This window comes from Scyliorhinus canicula, chromosome 5 (assembly GCF_902713615.1).
Source record: "Scyliorhinus canicula chromosome 5, sScyCan1.1, whole genome shotgun sequence".
Lineage (NCBI taxonomy): Eukaryota > Metazoa > Chordata > Chondrichthyes > Carcharhiniformes > Scyliorhinidae > Scyliorhinus > Scyliorhinus canicula.
The window spans coordinates 85,596,357-85,615,344 of NC_052150.1; the positions used below are offsets into that span (position 1 = coordinate 85,596,357).

At 43.5% G+C, this 18,988-nt stretch overlaps 1 protein-coding gene across 5 annotated transcripts in view; it reads left to right on the forward strand.

Annotated features, from left to right (window-relative positions):
- LOC119966101 (sodium bicarbonate cotransporter 3-like) overlaps positions 1 to 18,988 on the forward strand; it is a 182,520-nt gene that overhangs the window by 126,488 nt on the left and 37,044 nt on the right. For all 5 annotated transcript variants that reach the window (XM_038797312.1, XM_038797313.1, XM_038797314.1 and 2 more), the window contains 2 exons: positions 8,418 to 8,523; positions 9,835 to 9,996. In XM_038797312.1, the coding sequence (XP_038653240.1) occupies positions 8,418 to 8,523; positions 9,835 to 9,996 (268 nt within the window). The remainder of the gene's footprint in view (positions 1 to 8,417; positions 8,524 to 9,834; positions 9,997 to 18,988) is intronic.

Below are 18,988 nucleotides of genomic sequence, written 5' to 3' on the forward strand. Positions count from 1 at the left end.
TTATTTACTGAAGCCGAGAGAATGTAGAGGAACAGGTTGGGACACTCACGGTTTCCTTCTGGGCTGGCCTTTACTGATGAAAAAAAGTGGAAAATGTTTGTTCTGTTTGACTTAACAAGATCTAAGTGAAATTTTACTGCTTCAACCCAATTCCCGTTAGCCATGAAATCACACGTTGGAGCAGAAATGGGGTACTATCTATCACAAAGGTTTTATTTTGGTGAGGAGTGAAGAACATTTTTGGCCTGAAGTTGAAGATGATGCCTTTGTGTCACTTCTGTCAGTCATGTTTTTCTGCTTGGTATTGATTATGTATGGCAGTAGATGGCTATTACAGGTCAGGGTTTAGAGAACCCCAAAGTGTATCATGGAGTTCATCTGACCCACAACTTTTAATAGATTTTGGTTATGGGGAGCACAAGGGGCCTCTTTACAGGTGTGATGCAACAGAGATCTAAAGTACTTTTAAAACAAAACAATGTTTATTATATGAATCCAGTTAACACTTTATAAACACACAATAAACATCTTGGCAACTCAAACCAAATACTTCCCCCAAAGAATAGAGTACTCTATAAGTAACCCTTAATCTTTCCTAACAACATCCATAAGACAAATACCCTCTTTAACAAAGGCATCAGATTTAAATTCTCTACTGAGAGCAGTTATCACTTTTAAATCAGCAAGTAATCTAAAGACATTCTTTTCATGCAGAGAGAGAGATCAAAATTACACCTTGTTTGGCTGGATGCAGCTCCAACTATCAAAACGAAACCAAACACACACTGTAGCTGCCAGCTCAAAAATAAAAGCAGACAGACAGCCCAACTCCACCCATACTTTGACTTCACAGCAGTTATTTGATAAACACCCATTTCTTAAAGATATATCCAATACAGCTATTTGATAAACACCCATTTCTTAAAGGTACTCTCGCATGACAGTGGAAAACTGCACAGAGTATTTACGTAAAAGGCACCAGGGAAACTATAGCTGGCGTAAACAACATAGGACCGTTTACAATTGATTTAAGTTTACAGTTAATCTTTCTTGTCAACAATTCCTGATTTCATAATACATATCTGGATTCTGACAGATGGCAGAAATGATTTCAACCAGAAGTCACAGGATAGAGATTTTTATTTCACTGAGGGTTCAAGTTCTGCCTTTTGTTTTGAGGGATGCTCAAATTGTGAAGCCCAGTCCTGCTTGCATAGTTTTGTGTTACAATACGTTATCTGCTGCACGTTGACACAATGGTTAGTACTACAGCCTCACAACTCGAGTGTCCCAGGTTCAATTCCAGCCTCGGGTGACTTTGTGGAGTTTGCACATTCTCCACGTATCTGCATGAGTTTCATCCAGGTTCTCAGGTTTCCTCCCACAGTCCAAAGACGTGCAGGTTAGGTGGATTGCCATGCTAAATTGCCCTTAGTGACCAAAAAAGGTTAAGAGGGGTTATTGGGTTATGGTGATAGGGTGGAAGTGAGGGTTTGGGTGGGTCGGTGCAGACTCGATGGGCCGAATGGCCTCCTTCTGCACTGTATATTCTATGTATTCTCATTCCAACATAGCACAGCCTGCGCACTGAAATGTCCTGTCATGCATCTATAAGTTAGGCTATGATCCAAAGCAGGCATTGTCAAACTCGGGCGCAACCCGCAGGTGGGTCGCGGGTGAGTCGCGGAGCCGTCTGTTGTGGCACTCCGGATCGTACAAATCCGCGCGCAACAGCCGTAGCAGCCGGCTTTTAATAATGCCGGCTGCGAGCGGCCTTCAAAATGGCCAAGAGCAGATAAAATTTGGCCGCACTGCACATGCGTGCCTGATCATCGGTGCGCATGCGCAGGACTATGCGCATGCGCAACGATGATCGGTCACAATGCGCAGTGCAGCCGCATTTTTTTGTTATGTGGTCGCAGCCCTTTTTTTTCAAGTTTGTGGGGCCAAAGGGACCCAAAACCATTTTCTCCCTTTTTTTCAGCAACAAACAAGGTAAGAGAAAATGGTGGGTCGCGCAGGTTGGTCGGCGTGGGCCGCGAAGGTCGGCCGGCGTGGGTGGCCAAGGTCGGCCGGCTTGGGTTGTGAAGGTCGGCCAGGGTTGGTCCCGAAGGTTGGCCGGTTGGTAAAAATGGGTCCCTGGAATAAAAGTTTGAAAGACACTGATCTAAATTTAGCAGAAATAAACTTCAGGATTTATTTTGATTTGAGCACAATTTATACCAAATTTAAAGCTTACCAAACCTAATTGCCCTAACTTACAAAGAAAGGACCATGGTAATGCTTTCGAACAAATCATCTACTACTGTCTTGGGATGTTTTCTTTGATTTTCTTTCACTGAATACATGTGGTCACTCCCATCCTTGGGGTACTTTGTGTCTGAGCTGGTGATTGAGAAGGATAGTGGTGGTTATAAAATGGTTGCAAAGTTTGTACTAGGGCACCTATGGTGCCTTGCTATACAACAGTAAAGGGTTGTATTTATATAACATCTTAACATAATAAAATTACCACAGGTGCTTCATGGGAGGGTTACAAAGCAACATTTTATACCGAGATCTTGAGATGCTATTGCAAATAAACAAAATTTTGGTCAAGGAGATTGGTTTTAAGGTAATTGAAAGCAGAAAGCGAGTCAATAAGTTTTTAGGGAAAGAATTTGAGAGCTTAAATATTGGCAGCTGAAGGCATGATGAATGATTAATGATGGAACAATTAAAATCTGGAATGTTCATGAGGCTGGCTTTAAAAGAATGCAGATACTTCAAGAGGGTTGGGGGTGGGTTCTGGAGGAAATATGAAAATAGACACCTGCTTATTGCGTAGGTATGTGGTCAGAACTCACCTTTGGGTCAGATATGACACAAAGGTCAAAGCGGCCTGTTTCAATCTCCGAGGAAAAGGATGATGCTCATGGTTAGGGAACTGAATTTGTCAGGGAGAACTAAATATGCTGGCTTCAGTGTTTCCAATATTTAACTGGGAATTTCTATTCATCCAATATGATAGTTTAAAAAAAAAAAAATTTAGAGTAACCAGTTCTTTTTTTTCCCCCCAATTAAGGGGCAATTTAGCCTGGCCAATTGACCTACCCTGCATATCTTTTCGGGTTGTTGGGGTGAGGCTTACACAGGCACGGGGAGAATGTGCAAATCCAATATGATAGTTGAAATACTTCTGAGCTATTTGGCGTGCTAAATCATCATATATATCAGAGCCATTATAAGCATAGGAGATCATTTGCCCGTCGGGTCCATGCCAATGATCTGTCAGGAAATCCATTCCATTGCTATATTCCTGTAAGTTTATTTTCCTAGAGTGCATTTCCTCTTGAAATCATTGGCCATCCATGCTTCCACCATTCCAAAAGGCAGCGAGTTCTGGGCCATTTCCACTCACCTAGCAAAAAGGTTCTTCCTCATAGTCCACGTGCCTAGAAGATCGAAGGCCATTCGGCCCTTCGAGCCTGCTCTACCATTTGTCACTATCATGGCTGATCAACTCAGAAGCCTTGTCCTGCTTTCTCCCCATAACCCTTGATCCCATTCACCTCAAGTGCCATATATAGGCGCCTCTTGAGTGTATTCAATGCCTTAGCCTCAACTACTTCCTGTGGTAATGAATTCTACAGGCTTACCACTCTTTGGGTGAAGAAATGTCTCCTCTCTGTCCTAAATGGTCTACCCTGATTCCTCAGACTGTGACCCCTGGTTCTGGACACACCCACCATCCGGAACATCTTCGCTGCATCCATCCTATCTAGTCCTAGAATTTTATAAGTCTCTATGAGATTCCTCACCTTCATTCATCTGAACGACAGTGAAAACAATCCTAACCTAGTCAATCTCTCCTCACACGTCAGTTCTGCCATCCCCGGAATCAGCCTGGTAAATCTTTGCTGCACACCCTTGAGAGCCAGAACATCGGGCTGAATTCTCCGCCGCTGGGATTCTCAGTTTTGCCGGCAGTCCGGGGTTTCCCGATGGCGTGTGGCTTCCCCACAATGGGAAACCCCATTGACCAGCCGGCAAAACGGAGAATCCCGACGGAGTGCTGCACCAGAAATCTGGTGCGGCCAGAGGGAGAAACCGGCCCATCCTTCCTCCGCAAAGGAGACCAAAACTGCCCACAATATTCCTGGTGTGGCCTCACCAAGGCCCTGTATAATTGCAAAAACACATTCCTGCTCCTGTACTCGAAACGTCTTGCGTGAAAGCCAACATACCGTTTGCCTTTAGCCTGCTACACCTGCATGCTTACCTTCAGCACCTGGTGCACAAGGACATCCAGGTCCCACTGCACACTCCCCTCTCCCAATTTACAGCCATTCAGCCTTCTTGTTTTTGCTTCCAAAATAAATAACCTCACATTTATCTAAATTATACTGCATCTGCCATTGATTTGCCCACTCACCCAACCTGTCCAGATCATCACAGTTCACCCTCCCACCCAACTTTGTATCATCTGCAAACTTTGTGATGTTACATTTTGTTCCCTCGTCCAAATCATTGATATATACTGTGAATAGCTGGAGTCCCAGCACCGATCCTTGTGGCACCCCACTAGTCACTGCCTGTGAATTTACAAAGGACCCGTTTATTCCTACTCTTTGTTTCCTATCTGCCAGCCAGTTTTTTTTATCCATCTCAATACACTTCCTCCAATCCCATGCGTTTTAATCTTGCACGATAATCTTTTATGCAGGACTTTGTCAAATGCTTTTTGAAAATCCTAATATATCAAATCGACTGGCTTCCCCTTGTCAACTCTACTAATTACATCTTCAAAGAATTCCAACAGATTTGTCGAGCATGATTTCCACTTCATAAATCCAACCTGACTCTGTCTGATCCTGCCACTGTTTTCTAAATGCTCTGCTATAAAGTCCTTGATAATGGATCTGAGAATTTTCCCTACTACTGACGTTAGGCTTACTGGTCTATAATTCCCTGTTTTCTCTCTACCTCCCTTTTTGAATATCTTCTAATCTGCAGGGACTGCTCCAGAATCTGTAGAATCCTGTAAAAATGGCCACCAATGCATCCACTATTTCCAGAGCCACTTCCTTAATTACTCTGGGATGTGGATTATCAGGCCCTAGGGATTTATGAGCCTTTATTCTCATCAGTTTTCCCAGCACCAATTCTCTACTAATATTGATCTCCCTCAATTCTTCCCTCATTCTCCAACATTTCTGGTATCTGATTTGTGTCCTCTTTTGTGAAGACAGAACCAAAGTATCTATTCAGTTTATCAGCCATTTCTTCGTCCCCATTATACATTCCCCCATTTTTGTCTGTAGGGGACCTACATTCGTCTTCATCAATCTCTTTCTCTTCATGCACTTATAGAAACTTTTAGTGTCAGTCTCTATGTTCTCTGCAAGCTTACTTTCGTACACTATTTTCCTCCTCTTAATCAATCCCTTAGTCCTTTTTTGCTGAATTCTAAACTGCACCCAATCCTCAGAGCTATTGTTTTTCTTGGCCAATCTGTATGCTTCTTCCTTGGATCAGATACTATCTCTAATTTCCTTTGTAAGCCATGGATTGGCCCTCTTACCCGTTTCTTGCCCAAACTTAAATCTGTGTAACCTAACCCTTTCTGATCAGCTGATGGGAAGCTTTTTCAGTCTTGTGCGCCTCCCCTCAACGTCTTTTGTTCCAAAGAGAAAACTCCCAGCTTCTCTAACCTAATCTAGTAGCTAAAATTCCTCATCTCTGGAACCATTCTTGTATATTTCCTCTGCAACACCTCAAGGACCCTCACACCTACCTAAAGTCTGGTGACTGGAATTGGCTGCAGTATTCTCATTGTGACCTAGCCAGAGCTTTATAAAAAGTTTAGCATACGTTCCATGCTCTTGTATTCAATTTATGAAGTCCAGTGTTCTATATGCTTTGCTAATTATCTTCTCAATATGTTCTACCACTTCAAATATCTGTTCACATAAATCTCCAAGACTTGCTGCCCCTGCACACTCTTTAGAACTGTGCCAGTAAGTACATATTGCCTCTTCCAATCCCTTCTGTCAAAATGCATCACCTCTCACTTCTTTGTATAAAATTCCACCTGCCACTTGTCTGCCCATTCTGCTAGTCTGTCTGTGTGTCCTGTTGCAGTTAATTGGTATCATCTTCACTATTTGCTATGACTCCCAAGTTTGATATCATGGGCAAATTTTGAAATTTTACTCCACTCCAGTATCCAAGTCATTTACATATATCATAAAAACAATGCTCCTAACACTGATCCAATATCTACCACCCTCCAGCCTGAAAACAACTATTTATCACAACCTGCTGTTTTCTGTTCTTTTGCCATATTTTTATCCAAACAGGCACTGACCCTCCTATTGAGCAACATTTTGTTAACTAGCCTTTTCGGTGCTATTTGTGAAATGTTTTCTTGAAATCTATATGGAGAATAACCATTGCATTTCTTTCATCAACCTTCTCTGTTACTTCACCTGAAAAAAGAATGACATTAGTCAAGCATGGTCTGCTTCTTTATCAAATCTATGCTGGCTCTTTATTAATCAACTCAAACCTCATCTGGTGCCTGTTAATTCTTTTTCCCTGATTGTTGTCTCTAAAACCTTGCCCACTGATGTTAAACTGATTGGCTTGTAGTTACCAAGAATGTCCTTGTGCTCTTTCTTGAACGAGGGTGTCGCATTTATTGTAGTAATACTCTACTTGTACCCCCAGATGAAAAATTATGTATGAGATGAATTTTTCCTCCTTGGCCTGTATATTATTTTCTGGAGGATAATGCTGTTTGCAGTGCACATTTATCACAAATGCTACTTTTCATCCTGCAGCACAGTAGCACAATGGGTAGCACTGCTGAATCACAGCTCCAGGGTCCCAGGTTCGAGTCCCGGCTTTGATCACTGGCTGTGCGGAGTCTGCATGTTCTCCCTGTGTCTGCGTGGGTTTCCTCCCACAAGCCCCTAAAGATGTGCTGTTAGGTAATTTGGTCATTCTGAATTCGCCCTGTGTGTAGCCAAACAGGTGCCAAAATGTGGCGACTTGGGGCTTTTCACAGTCGCTTCATTGCAGTATTAATGTAAGCCTACTTGTGGCAATAAATATTATTATTGTATTATAAACTCCTTTAGAAGCTGGAAGTGTAGATTGTTAGTGCAGTGACTGTTTCTTTTACAATTTACATAATATAATAATGGTAATATTGGTGAGCATTACAACTTGGAATTAATCCAGTGAAGCATCGAGTGAGTTCTGCTCATCTGCTGTCTCATAGACCAAAAATATACCATAGCATTATAGGAAGATTAAAGGGGTTGTTCTCCCTGTATCCTGGCTAATATTTATCTTTAGCAACATCACTAAAGCTGATCTGGTTATTTATCTGTTTTGTGAGGCCTTGCTTTGTGCAATTTGTTTGTTTCAAAATACTGTACAGGTTGTGAAGCATTTTGAGAAGCTCTCAGCTTATGAAGAGACTTAAAAATGCAAGTGTAAGGCAGTACAATGGCTCAGTGGTTAGCACTGTTGCCTCAAGGTGCCGAGGTCCCAGGTTCGATCCCGGCTCTGGGTTACTGTCCATGTGTAGTTTACACATTCTCCCCGTGTTCTTAGAATCATAGAATTTACAGTACAGAAGGAGGCCATTTGGTCCATCGAGTCGGCACCGGCCCTTGGAATGGGCACCCTACCTAAGCTCACTCCTCCACTCTATCCCAGTAACTCCATCTACCCTTTTTGGACACCAAGGGCAATTTAGCATGGCCAGTCCACCTAACCTGCACGTTTTTGGACTGTGGGAGGAAACCGGAGCACTGGGAGGAAACCCACGCAGACACGGGGAGAACGTACAGACTCCACACAGACAATGACCCAAGCCGGGAATTGAACCTGGGACCGTGGAGCTGTGAAGCAATTGTGTTAATCACTATGCTGCTATGCCGCCCATTACTGTGTTAGCGTGAGTTTCGCCCCCACAACCCAAAGATGAATTTTTACTGTTTCAGACTTAATGCATTGGGCCAAATAGATGCTTTGGACAGATTGTAAACTTAAAAAATAACCTTAAACGCCTTTTGATGGGTAGAATTTGGCTGATCAGCCAGAGTTCAATTTTAATACAACAATGTTCGTGTATGATGGCTTCTACAGAATTATAGTTGCAATGATAATGGGTAAAAAATCCGTTAAAGCACTGAATAGATAAAGTAGGCATGATTTTCCTTTCCATACCCAGTACATAAATAATTGTGAATGTTGGGGAGTGACTGAGTATGATTTACCTTTTGCATTACAATCCAAAGATTAGTTATGAAAACAATTAATTCACAGTAGGAAATAAGCAATTTATGATTTCCATTTACTTTTAGCCATGTTTTTAAAAAAAAAAGTCTGATGTTTTTCATTGGGTAAAAATATTTTCTTAGGTGTGCCTGTGTTGAGCCATCTAACCCTTCCAATAAAACACTTAATATCTGGTATCGAGAAAATACATCTGCAGATAATATTTCATGGAGGAATCTCTCAGTTTCAGTGAGTATTATGTTTTAACAAGGTAAACCTCAACGTGTACATTATTAAATTATATTCTTAGATTTGAACTGAAGACGATGCTAGATATTCCAAGCATTCACACGTTAGTAGAGTCCATTAACCATTTTGTACAAAATAAAGTTAAATCTATGATTGAATGTGCTTCACTAATAATCTTTAAGATATAAATTATGGTGTCAATTTTGTTGAGCACATGGAAGGAGTGAGCAGTTTGTAGTTCAATATTTTCTTGCTGTTTGTCAAGTTAATTTTGATCCTAAATGTGCTTTCTTTAAATATTCAGATCTGTTACAGTTGCTGTATTTTTGCTTGTAATTTCTCAAAATATACATTTTGTTCGTAGTAAAAAGAATTTTGCTGCTGTGAAATTGCTTGTTTTTATTCTATTTTCAACATCCATCATCTGGTTATGTAATCCTTAATGAGATACAGAGCAGGTAGAGTAAAGATTCATTTTTATCTGCAGGTAGTGCAGGTGAATTCCTATCTCACAGTATGATGGATGTTTCTATTTTTTTTCCCAACATTTTCATATTTTGGACATCGCTCATTTCAATTGGAACGGGTAAAAATTGTGGAAATCACCTTAGGACATTGTCCCTTTAGAAAATATTGATCTTGTGTCTGGTCCTAAATTTAACTGCTTAAAGTTTTATAGGCTCTTGGGCCACTTTGTGTCATAATTTCTTATTTTTCTTTCTATATTTGTGATTGTTATTTGATGGAACAAAAATGACACTTAGTGCTATGGTGCTGTTATGGCTTGCAGGGTTATTTGTGAAAAATCATCATGGAAAGTCAGTTGACCCTCAGGATGTACAGTAGTAATTAGGAGTGTTTTACAAGTATCTAGATGCACCAGTTGTTTCCTATTCTACAGTGGTTTGTTTGAAGAAAACCTTGCGAGCCTGTGAAGTCAAATGATTACCTTCAGCATCAGTGCAGTTCAGATCCCTAAACTGGCTTCCTGATTGCTGATTGCTTTGATCCCTGACAACTAAGGTTGACTTTTACCTAAGGTATATGTACAATTATGAACTTTTTAAGCCAAAATCATAGGTCAAACTTTACATGAAATTGACTTTTACACTGGTATATACAGTATGTCAATTTGATATTATCTGGCTGAGTTTTCATTCTTCTTCGAGCCCTATTGTCTTTGTATGTGTTAAAGTGTATTATGTAGAAATTTCAGTGTTTTATTTGAATGTTGTGGAAATATTTTTTCTTCTGTCTCTCTATGAATGCCATATATAATAATACATATTTAATTTGTGTGCTCTTTCTTAGAATTGTCAAAGATATGGTGGAATCTTTGTTGGACCAGCCTGTGGGCAACATGGGCCCTATGTTCCTGATGTTCTCTTCTGGTCCGTCATTTTATTCTTTGCAACATTTTTTCTCTGCTCTTTCCTGAAACAATTCAAAACCAAACGTTATTTCCCAACAAAGGTAAAGTAAGAAGTAATACATTCTGAGTTTCAAAGTAGAAGATCTTATCATATCAGATGGAATCTGTCTCTCTCATCCACTATATTTAGGTATGCGGTTGCCGTTTAAAAAAATTATATTTTTATTCGAGGGATTTTCAATTATATACAGAAAAAGAAAAAAAGAACACAAGTAAACATACTTCATAAATTGCCCCCCAGATACCCACATCCCTCCATCTCAGTCCACTCCCTCTGCTCCGTTCTCTAACTATACAAACAAAAGAACCCCCCCACCCCCACTGATGCTTTATCACTCTTTTAAAGAAGTCGATGCACAGCCTCCACCTTGAGAAGAACCTCTGACCTCCGCCTCTAATAACAAACTTTATCTTCTCCAAATGCAGAAACTCCACCAAGTCGTTCACCCACAAAGTTGCTGTAGGTGGCTCCGGATCCCATCACCCTAACAATATCTATCAGGGAGGCAAAAGCCAACATGTCAGCCTCTCTCCCCACCTGAACTCCTAGTTCTTCCCAAACTCCAAATATTGACCCCCATGGGCTTGGAGCCACCTTCACCCCTAGATCCTTTGACATAGTTCTCGCAAAACTTCTTCCAAAACTGCTCCTACTTTGAGCATCCCCAAAACCTATGGGCATGAGTCGCTGGACCCCTCAAGCAGCGCCTGCATCTATTCTCTACTGGAAAGAACGGAATCTTCTTTGACACCGTCATGTGCGCCAGATGAACCACTTTGAACTGGATGAGACTCGGTGTCGCACATGAGAATGAGTTGACCTTTTGCAGCTTGCTTCTAAAGCCTCTCACCCCCCCCCCCCCCCCCCCCCCCCCAAGCTGCTCTTCCCATTTCTGTTTTATTTCCTCCACTGAAAACCCCTCTCTCTCCATCAACTCCCTATATATTTCAGAGGTCTTTCCCTCCCCTATTTCCTCCGACAAAATCTTACCCTGCAGCGTTGCGGGTGGTAATTTTGGGAATGTAGCCAGCTCCTTCCTAACAAAGTGTTCAAGCTTGCCAGTATAAACCTGTGGGTGCCACAGATCGGACATATTTTCCATCTTACTGCCGACATTTGATTCCATACCCGTAACACTGATACCACTACCGGGATCGTGGAGTACCAGGCTGTCGAGAACGGAAAAGACGCCAGTAGCAGTGCCCTAAAGCTCGTCTCTATACACGAGGCTTCCTCCATCCAACCCTGACCTCTTCCCCAGTGCCCACTTTCTGACCTTCTCTACGTTTTCTACCCAATAATAATTCAGTAGGCTCGGCAGTGCTAGCCTAGCCTCTCGGTCTGTCTCTCTCCAAAACCTCCTCCTAATTCGGGGACCTTACTGTCCATATAAACTTCAGGATTATCCTAATGACCCTACCAAAAATGATTTGGGCACAAAAATTGGAAGCTTTTGGAAGATGAACAGAAACTTTGGCAGCGCTGTCATCTTAACTGGACTCTTCCAGCCAAGGACAGTGGCAAAACATCCCACCTTTTAAAATCCTCTTTCATTCCCTCCACCAGATTCGCCAAATTTCGCTTGTGCAGCAGGGCGCAACTATGCACCACTCGTATCCCCCCCAAGTATCGGAAACGTGCCCCGACCAGCCGAAACGGCAACTTCTCCAAGCCCTTCCCCTGCACCCGCGCTAACCAGTAACACCTCGCTCCTCCCCATGTTGAGCTTATACCCTGAGAATGAGCCAAACTCCACCAATATCCCCATGATCCTATCAAAGCTCTCCACAAAGGTTTGTCTGTGTACAGTGAGATCCGATATTCCACCATCCCCCTCTCTCGCAATACCCCTCCATCCCCTGTGGCTTTAAGTGCCATTGCAAGTGGTTCGATCGCCAAACCGAAAAGCAACAGAGATAGCAGACACCCCTGCCTCATTCTCCGATGCAGAACAAAATTCCATGAGCTAACATTGTTTCTATCAACACTCACCGTGGGGCCCTATACAGCAACCTAACTAAATCTACGAACCCCCCACCCAAACCCTCCCAACACTTCAAACAAATACGCCCACTCAATCCGGTCAAACGCTATCTCTGCATCCACAGATACTATCGCCTCCTCTGTCCTGGCCCGCCAGGGGCATCATGATCACATCCAATGCCTTTCTAAGTTCGACATCACTGCCACCTTGTCACGAACCCCATTTGGTCCTCACGTATTACCCCCATCACACAGTCCTCTATACGCAATGCCAACAACTTCACATCCACGTTTAACAGTGATATTGGGCGGTATATTCCATATTTCTCAGGGTCCTATCCTTTTTTTTAAATAAGAAAAATCTGAGATAATGTGGGCGGGAGCTCCCCCTAACTGACCGACTCATTATTCATCTCCGCTAGTCGGGGTCCCAATTCCGTCCAAAACGTTTTATAAAATTCTGCCGGGAACTCGTCCAGACCTGGGACCTTCCTGGACTGCATTGAACCCATGCACCCCATTACTTCACCCAACCAGAAGTCTTACAACACCAGGTTAAAGTCCAACAGGTTTGTTTCAAACACTAGCTTTAAACTTATAGCCAAGTTCCGCACACATGAGTGCGGCCTCAACCGGGACCTTGGATGCATGCCGCATTACATTCACCCCACACCATCTGGCCTGGGCTTGCAAAATCCTACCAACTGTCCTGGCTTGAGACAATTCACACCTCTTTAACCTGGGGTTACCCCAATCTCTGCATCTGTAAAGATTTAATTACCTGCAAATGCTTGCATTCAAAGCATTGTCTTGCATCATTGACTTTGTCTATATATATATGTTTCTAGAGCATACCTCTTCATTCACCTGAGGAAGGAGCAGTGTTCCGCAAGCTAGTGTTTGAAACAAACCTGTTGGACTTTAACCTGGTGTTGTGAGACTTCTTACTGTGCTCACCCCAGTCCAACACTGGCATCTGTACATCATCGTTCCCCCAACCAGCTCAAGATGCCCAATCCCTGCACCTTCCCCTCCTCAGCCACTCGAGTCCATCCACAAAGCTATTCATGCTTTCATCTCCAATGGAGACGGCGAGCTGTACAGCCTGCTTTAAATACCCCGTTTATCCCCCCCCCCCCCCCACGCGCATCCAGCCAATCAACCATACCGCTTCCTGCCACCTCTGCTGGCATTTTCCCCATGTTCATACATCGCAACCCTGACCCGACGTAGCTGCCTCACCGCCTTCCCTGTAGACATGGAGCGTGATCGATGAACCACATTGCGCCTGCAAAGTGCCGCAGCGCAACTTGGCCAGTGACTGCTGGGAGATCCTGCTCCTGGGCGCTACCCGGCTCGCCACTCCTCGTGGGATCTAACATCACGATGTGAAACATGCCTAATGTGGGCGGGAGCATTCTTTTGGCAAATCTGCATATCAGTGTGCAACAGCTAGTCTCACCCGAATATGCAATTCCCTGAGGTAACCAAAGCGTTGGCATCTATCCCCTTCGTATTGGTTACCTCTGGTGAGTGCCATTCAGTACTGGTCTCCACAAATGGGGGCCAGATGGAACGGCACTCGTGGGGGTCGCCCTCAGGCAGTGTGGTTACCTGGCACTGCTGATGCCACCTGGGTACCCTGGCACTACCCAGGTGGCACTGCCACTGCCTAGATACTAGGCTGGCACTGCCAAGCCTGCACTTGTTTGCGTGGCGGTCATCGGGCCGGGGGGTAGCCTGCAAGGGTGAGGAGAGGGCCCCCTTACAGTGAACTGGATGACCCTATTGAACCCGGCCAGCCACTTAGCCAGCTCTGCTCCCAGATCCTGATCGATGCAACCTGCTTGCCCTACTCGGGTGCACTCTCTCGTCTCCTTTGTCCAACATAGGGTCTCCTCCTTATCCAGGTATTGATGTAGCCGCACAATGATCAATCTCAGCAGCTGTCCTGCTTTCAGCTTCCTCATCAGTAACCTGTGCGCCCATCCACCTCAGGAGGTCGGTCAAAAAAACCCTCCCCCACCAACTTCTCAAACATCCGAGCCTCATGGCCTGCATTCCCTCAATCCCTTCAAGCAGCCCTGAGATTCAGCCTCCTCGAGCGATTTGCCAGGTTGTCCACCTTCTCCCTCAACATCTTCTGGCCCTCTGCCATCAACAACATTTCTGCCTTCATCAAGGCCAAACGATCCTCGTGGTGGGCCACTGACTCCCCCACCTTCTGGAGCAACGCAATCTGCGCCTCCAGCTTCTGCTGCACTTGCTCTAGGACAGCCCAGGTCAGCTCTGCCACCTTAGCCAATACTTCTGAGGCTGCCTTTCTCTGTTGCTGGAATTTAGCCGTCAACAATACCACTAGTTGCTCCGTTAACCATTGTGTGGGCAGCGACGCCACAGAGCTCTATGCCACCTTTTCCCCTGGTCTCACTGTTGCACTCCTCGTTTGGTAAACCTTAGACATTCCCGACCAAAAAAGAATCACTAGTTCTCAATGTTCCTGTGTTTTCCACCTGTGTAACACCCCGCAAAATGTGCAACAAGGACCAAAGAATCCAACCTCCGGTGGGAGCCATCTAATGTGCGACCATTCACCCCATGGTCACCACTGGAAGTCGCTGTTACCGTTCTAATGTTTGGCCATCTTTCCTGTAGCTACACAACTCCATCTTGCTATTAAAACTTCCATCCCTGCCACAGCATTAAATGGATCTAACCAATGTCACAAATTATGATCTCTGTGTCTGACTGTGAAGCATTAGCCTTCATTACTTTCTGCAACTGTTATAGATAACTATGCCATTCTCCCCCAGTTCCTTTTCCTTTTTGCCCATCTTAGCTTGGTTTCACTTTTACCTATCCAATTGAAGCAAGAGCCTCTCTAGCAATGGGTTATTTTCCTGGTCTTGGAGTACCTGAAGTATTTGTTTTTGGTTCCCTTCTCTTCCTTATTGATGTTTTGCACCTTGGTGGCAAGATCCATTGATATGAATTTAGGTTTGATAAAAGTTGATTTGGAATATTTGTTTAGTGATAGCTTTTATTTGTGTGTTGTGGTCAAGAGAATGCTGTGACGGTCAGCAGTAGATCAAAGGTAAGATGTGGAACTGTTGAATGGGGAAATTGGGGTTGCATTTATTCGTACTGCAGTCAGGTGAGCTGATCACAAGCAGTTTGATTTGAATGCAGCTTTCCTGGTTCCCTGGTCCCTCCTTTCCTTCCAAATTTGCCTCTGTCTGGGTACCGTGTCTCTGTCTTCACTAAGGAGAGGGATGATGCAGACATACTAGTTAAAAAGGAGGACAAGGTTCTCACATTGCAGACTGGATAGAAAAGCATTAACCTATGGGATATAGGGGATTTTGGTGTGTTTGATCCAAAATTAGCTCAGCAACTGGAAGTGGTGTAACCTGCAAGGCTATGGCCCGGGTGCTGGAAGGTTGGATTAGGATGGGCAGTTGTTGTTTTATTTGGACAACACTGACATGATGGGCTGAATGTCCTCTTTCTGTGCTGTAACATTTCCTTGGTTCTATGGTATTCCACCCCTCGCTCCCCTTCCACATCTTCAGCTGGTCATTGCATACCTGGTGGCAAGGATTCATAATGGAAATGTTGTGCAGGATGCAACAGATCACAACGAATCATGAAATGCACCCTGGCAGGTACTCCAGGGCTCCTCCTGAGTGGTTGAGGTAGCAGATGGGTTGTTTACACGCTCCAGTGATGTGTTCATTGACAAAAACATTTTATATGACAGCATGGCTCTTGTTATGAATGCTGCCCATGTGTACGTGGATTGCGCACTGAAACCAGGTGGTCAGCGGATAGCCCATTGGTTCCATGTGGTGGCTCAAATGTTAATGATGTAATGGACTGCCGCAGAACAAAAACAGACAGCTGCCAGGATATGGGCCATTGGCCTTCTATGACATGCGGAGTATGGTAGCGGGTCAGCTGGACATTGAGGGAGAGGTGCCGTTAACTGACACGTGGCGTCAACTGACACGTGGCGTCAATGATGTCCTGCATCACGGGAAATCCACTATCTGTAAAAGTTGTGGTGCCCAATCTTGAAAGGGACCATGCAATCCGCTATCCTTCATTTGCATACAAGGTGTGCTTTATAAAGCAATGAAAAACCAACTGCGAAATGCTGGAGATGTCATCTGCTCCAGAATAGAAAGAGCCCAGTGTGACGTAGTTCATGGCCACAATAACTTTTATAGCCACTGACAATGCCTCTTTCACCTTGCAAGCATTGGATTAGATTGGATTTGTTTATTGTCACGTGTACCGAGGTACAGTGAAAAGTATTTTTCTGCAAGCAGCTCAACAGATCATTCAGTACATGGGAAGAAAAGGGAATTAAACAGAATTCAAGAAAATACATGAGAATACAAAATAGGGCAACACAATATATACAATGTACTACATAAGCATTGGCATCGGATGAAGCAGACACGGGTGTAGTGTTAATGAGGTCAGTCCATAAGAGGGTCATTTAGGAGTCTGGTGACAGTGGGGAAGAAGCTGTTTTTGAGTGTTCGTCCGTGTTCTCAGACTTCTGAATCTCCTGCCCGATGGAAGAAGTTGGAAAAGTGAGTAAGCCGGGTGGGAGGGATCCTTGATTATGCTGCCTGCTTTCCCCCGGTAGCGGGAGGTGTAGATGGAATCAATGGATGGGAGGCAGGTTCGTGTGATGGACTGGGCGGTGTTCATGACTCTCTGAAGTTCCTTGCGGTCCTGGGCCGAGCAGTTGCCATACCAGGCTGTGATGCAGCCCGATAGGATGCTCTCTATAGTGCATCTGTAAAAGTTGGTAAGGGTTAATGTGGACATGCCGAATTTCCTTAGTTTCCTGAGGAAGTAAAGGCGCTGTTGTGCTTTCTTGGTGATAGCGTCGACATGAGTGGACCAGGATAGATTTTTGGTGATGTGCACCCCTGTCTGTCTGCCTGCAAATGTGGCATATTTCTGTGAGCATCTCCTTAGTGAAGCACTGGTGCTCGTACTGTTCCTCACTGCAGTTGAGATGGTAGAAATGCTCCCCTCCCTCTAAGACACCTCCCTCTGAGACATCATCTCCCCACCTCCCTCTTCAAACAGCTTTTCCTTCCCTGCGTTGCTTCTGCTCATTCTCCCTCGTGCTGCAGGCCAAGGGGCATAGAATATATAACACTTGTGTCTTGGAGCAAGTGTTATGAGCAGAATTCTTGAAGTGTGAGCCAAAGCCTTCACCAATTGCAACACCATTTTCTGTACAGCTCATTAGGTAATTTAAACTATCAAATATTTTTAACTCTGTAGAAGCCTGTAAAAATCAACCAGCCTGATAGTTTTATTGACCCTTTAAATTACTCTGGTGGATGTAGTCCTTCCTGTTGCTGAATGCATGTTCAGCTATACAAGATGGAGAGGGCATTAGCTGGCACGTCAGAATCACAAATGTCGCAGTGGTGTCATATCAGAATTATGTCATGGTTTTCATACTGGTGACAGGGCTCCTAACCTTTGTGCTAATAACCTGTCCAAAATGGCATCAGCCGTAGTCAATACGATGAGTGTGTGACATGAGTTACACTTCAGTGCCAAAAGAGCATTAGTAACACTGAAAAATGGGTGTCACTTGGCTACTTTTTCTCCTTTTTCACTTTTTACTCCTTCCTGTTCTGCAAGTCTTTTATAACAATGTAACAGTTTTGTCACCTTTGCTTGCTAGATTAAATAAAGTGAACTTTGTGTAATCGTGCCATTCTCCTGTCAAACAAGGACTATACCAGATTTTGTTTCATTAATGTTATTTAGTTACATTGTAATATATGACTGTGCAAATTAATTGGTTTCGACTGAAACAATAGTGGTGAACAATTGAAGCATATTTTGCCAAGAGCTGAAAACTAGTATACATGAGAACAATAAATGATATTGTTCTTTAGTTATTTTCCTGCTGGAGATAAATAGGCCAATGGGGAACTTATTGAATTACGTACTTGTTCTAGAATTTCGATACCCTTCAACTTTTCACTATTTTCTTTTTAAAATATATAGGCTAGAATATTTTAATAATTTTTACTTTTTAAAAGTGACCATGTAACCTAAAGTGCCCAATGAGGACTAGGATCTTCCATGTAGTGGGGGGAGTGGCATAAGCATTTCTACATACTATTATGACAGCACTCACTTAAACAACAGCAAACACGTGGAATCATGTGACCTTCCTTTGATTTTGTTCATAGATGGATTTAGGGTTTATAATTATATTAAACGGTGATGAAAAGGATACTCGGGAGAAATTAGCTTTCTCAATGAGGATTCTGGAGGTAGTGGGGAATTTACAACCAAAAAGATGGGCCAGATCAAATTGCTGCTTTGTTGCAACTGGATTTTGAGTATGTCCTCTTAAAGGGGACTGGGAGAGGAATGCAACTGGCACAGAGTATTGGTAGCCAGGTTCATGGATTGGATGAGACTATGGTTGGGAAGAGGTGCAAGTTGTTGTGGGGTTGGGAGGAGCACTAGGGCTCCACTTTGTGGTAAGTACTTTTAACAGATTGTTTTGTTGGCAGTTGCTAACAGCTGTCCCTTGAAGTGATGTCTCTTCAGCCATTTGAAGTCTTGTTTTTTCTCAATGCAGTTGGTGCTGGCTACTGCAGACCAAATCAGTTTTGTAGAAGGGTTTCGAGGGTTGAGTGATCGTTAGTTTTTTTTCACATGCAAGTAAGCAACGGCCGAATGTCTCTTTAGGTTCCTAACCACTTTTTTTTCATCTACAAGGTGGCAGACAATGCCTTTTTGGCTCGTAATTAATGTTTGCTTCCTGCTCATCATTTTGGATGCTAGGTTGGCTATTAACTGGGACAGCAGCATTGAATTTGTATTCCAGGGTGTTTTATCCTTTGAGCAGGGTTTAGTTTAATATCATGATATGTTGCTGACTCCAATAGATCGGACTTCTATTACTGCTGTCAATGCTCTCAGTGGAAAGGAGCTAAAATGTGAGCAGTTCTTGGTACATTTGGTTGGTTAAGTAGAATATTTGAAAGACT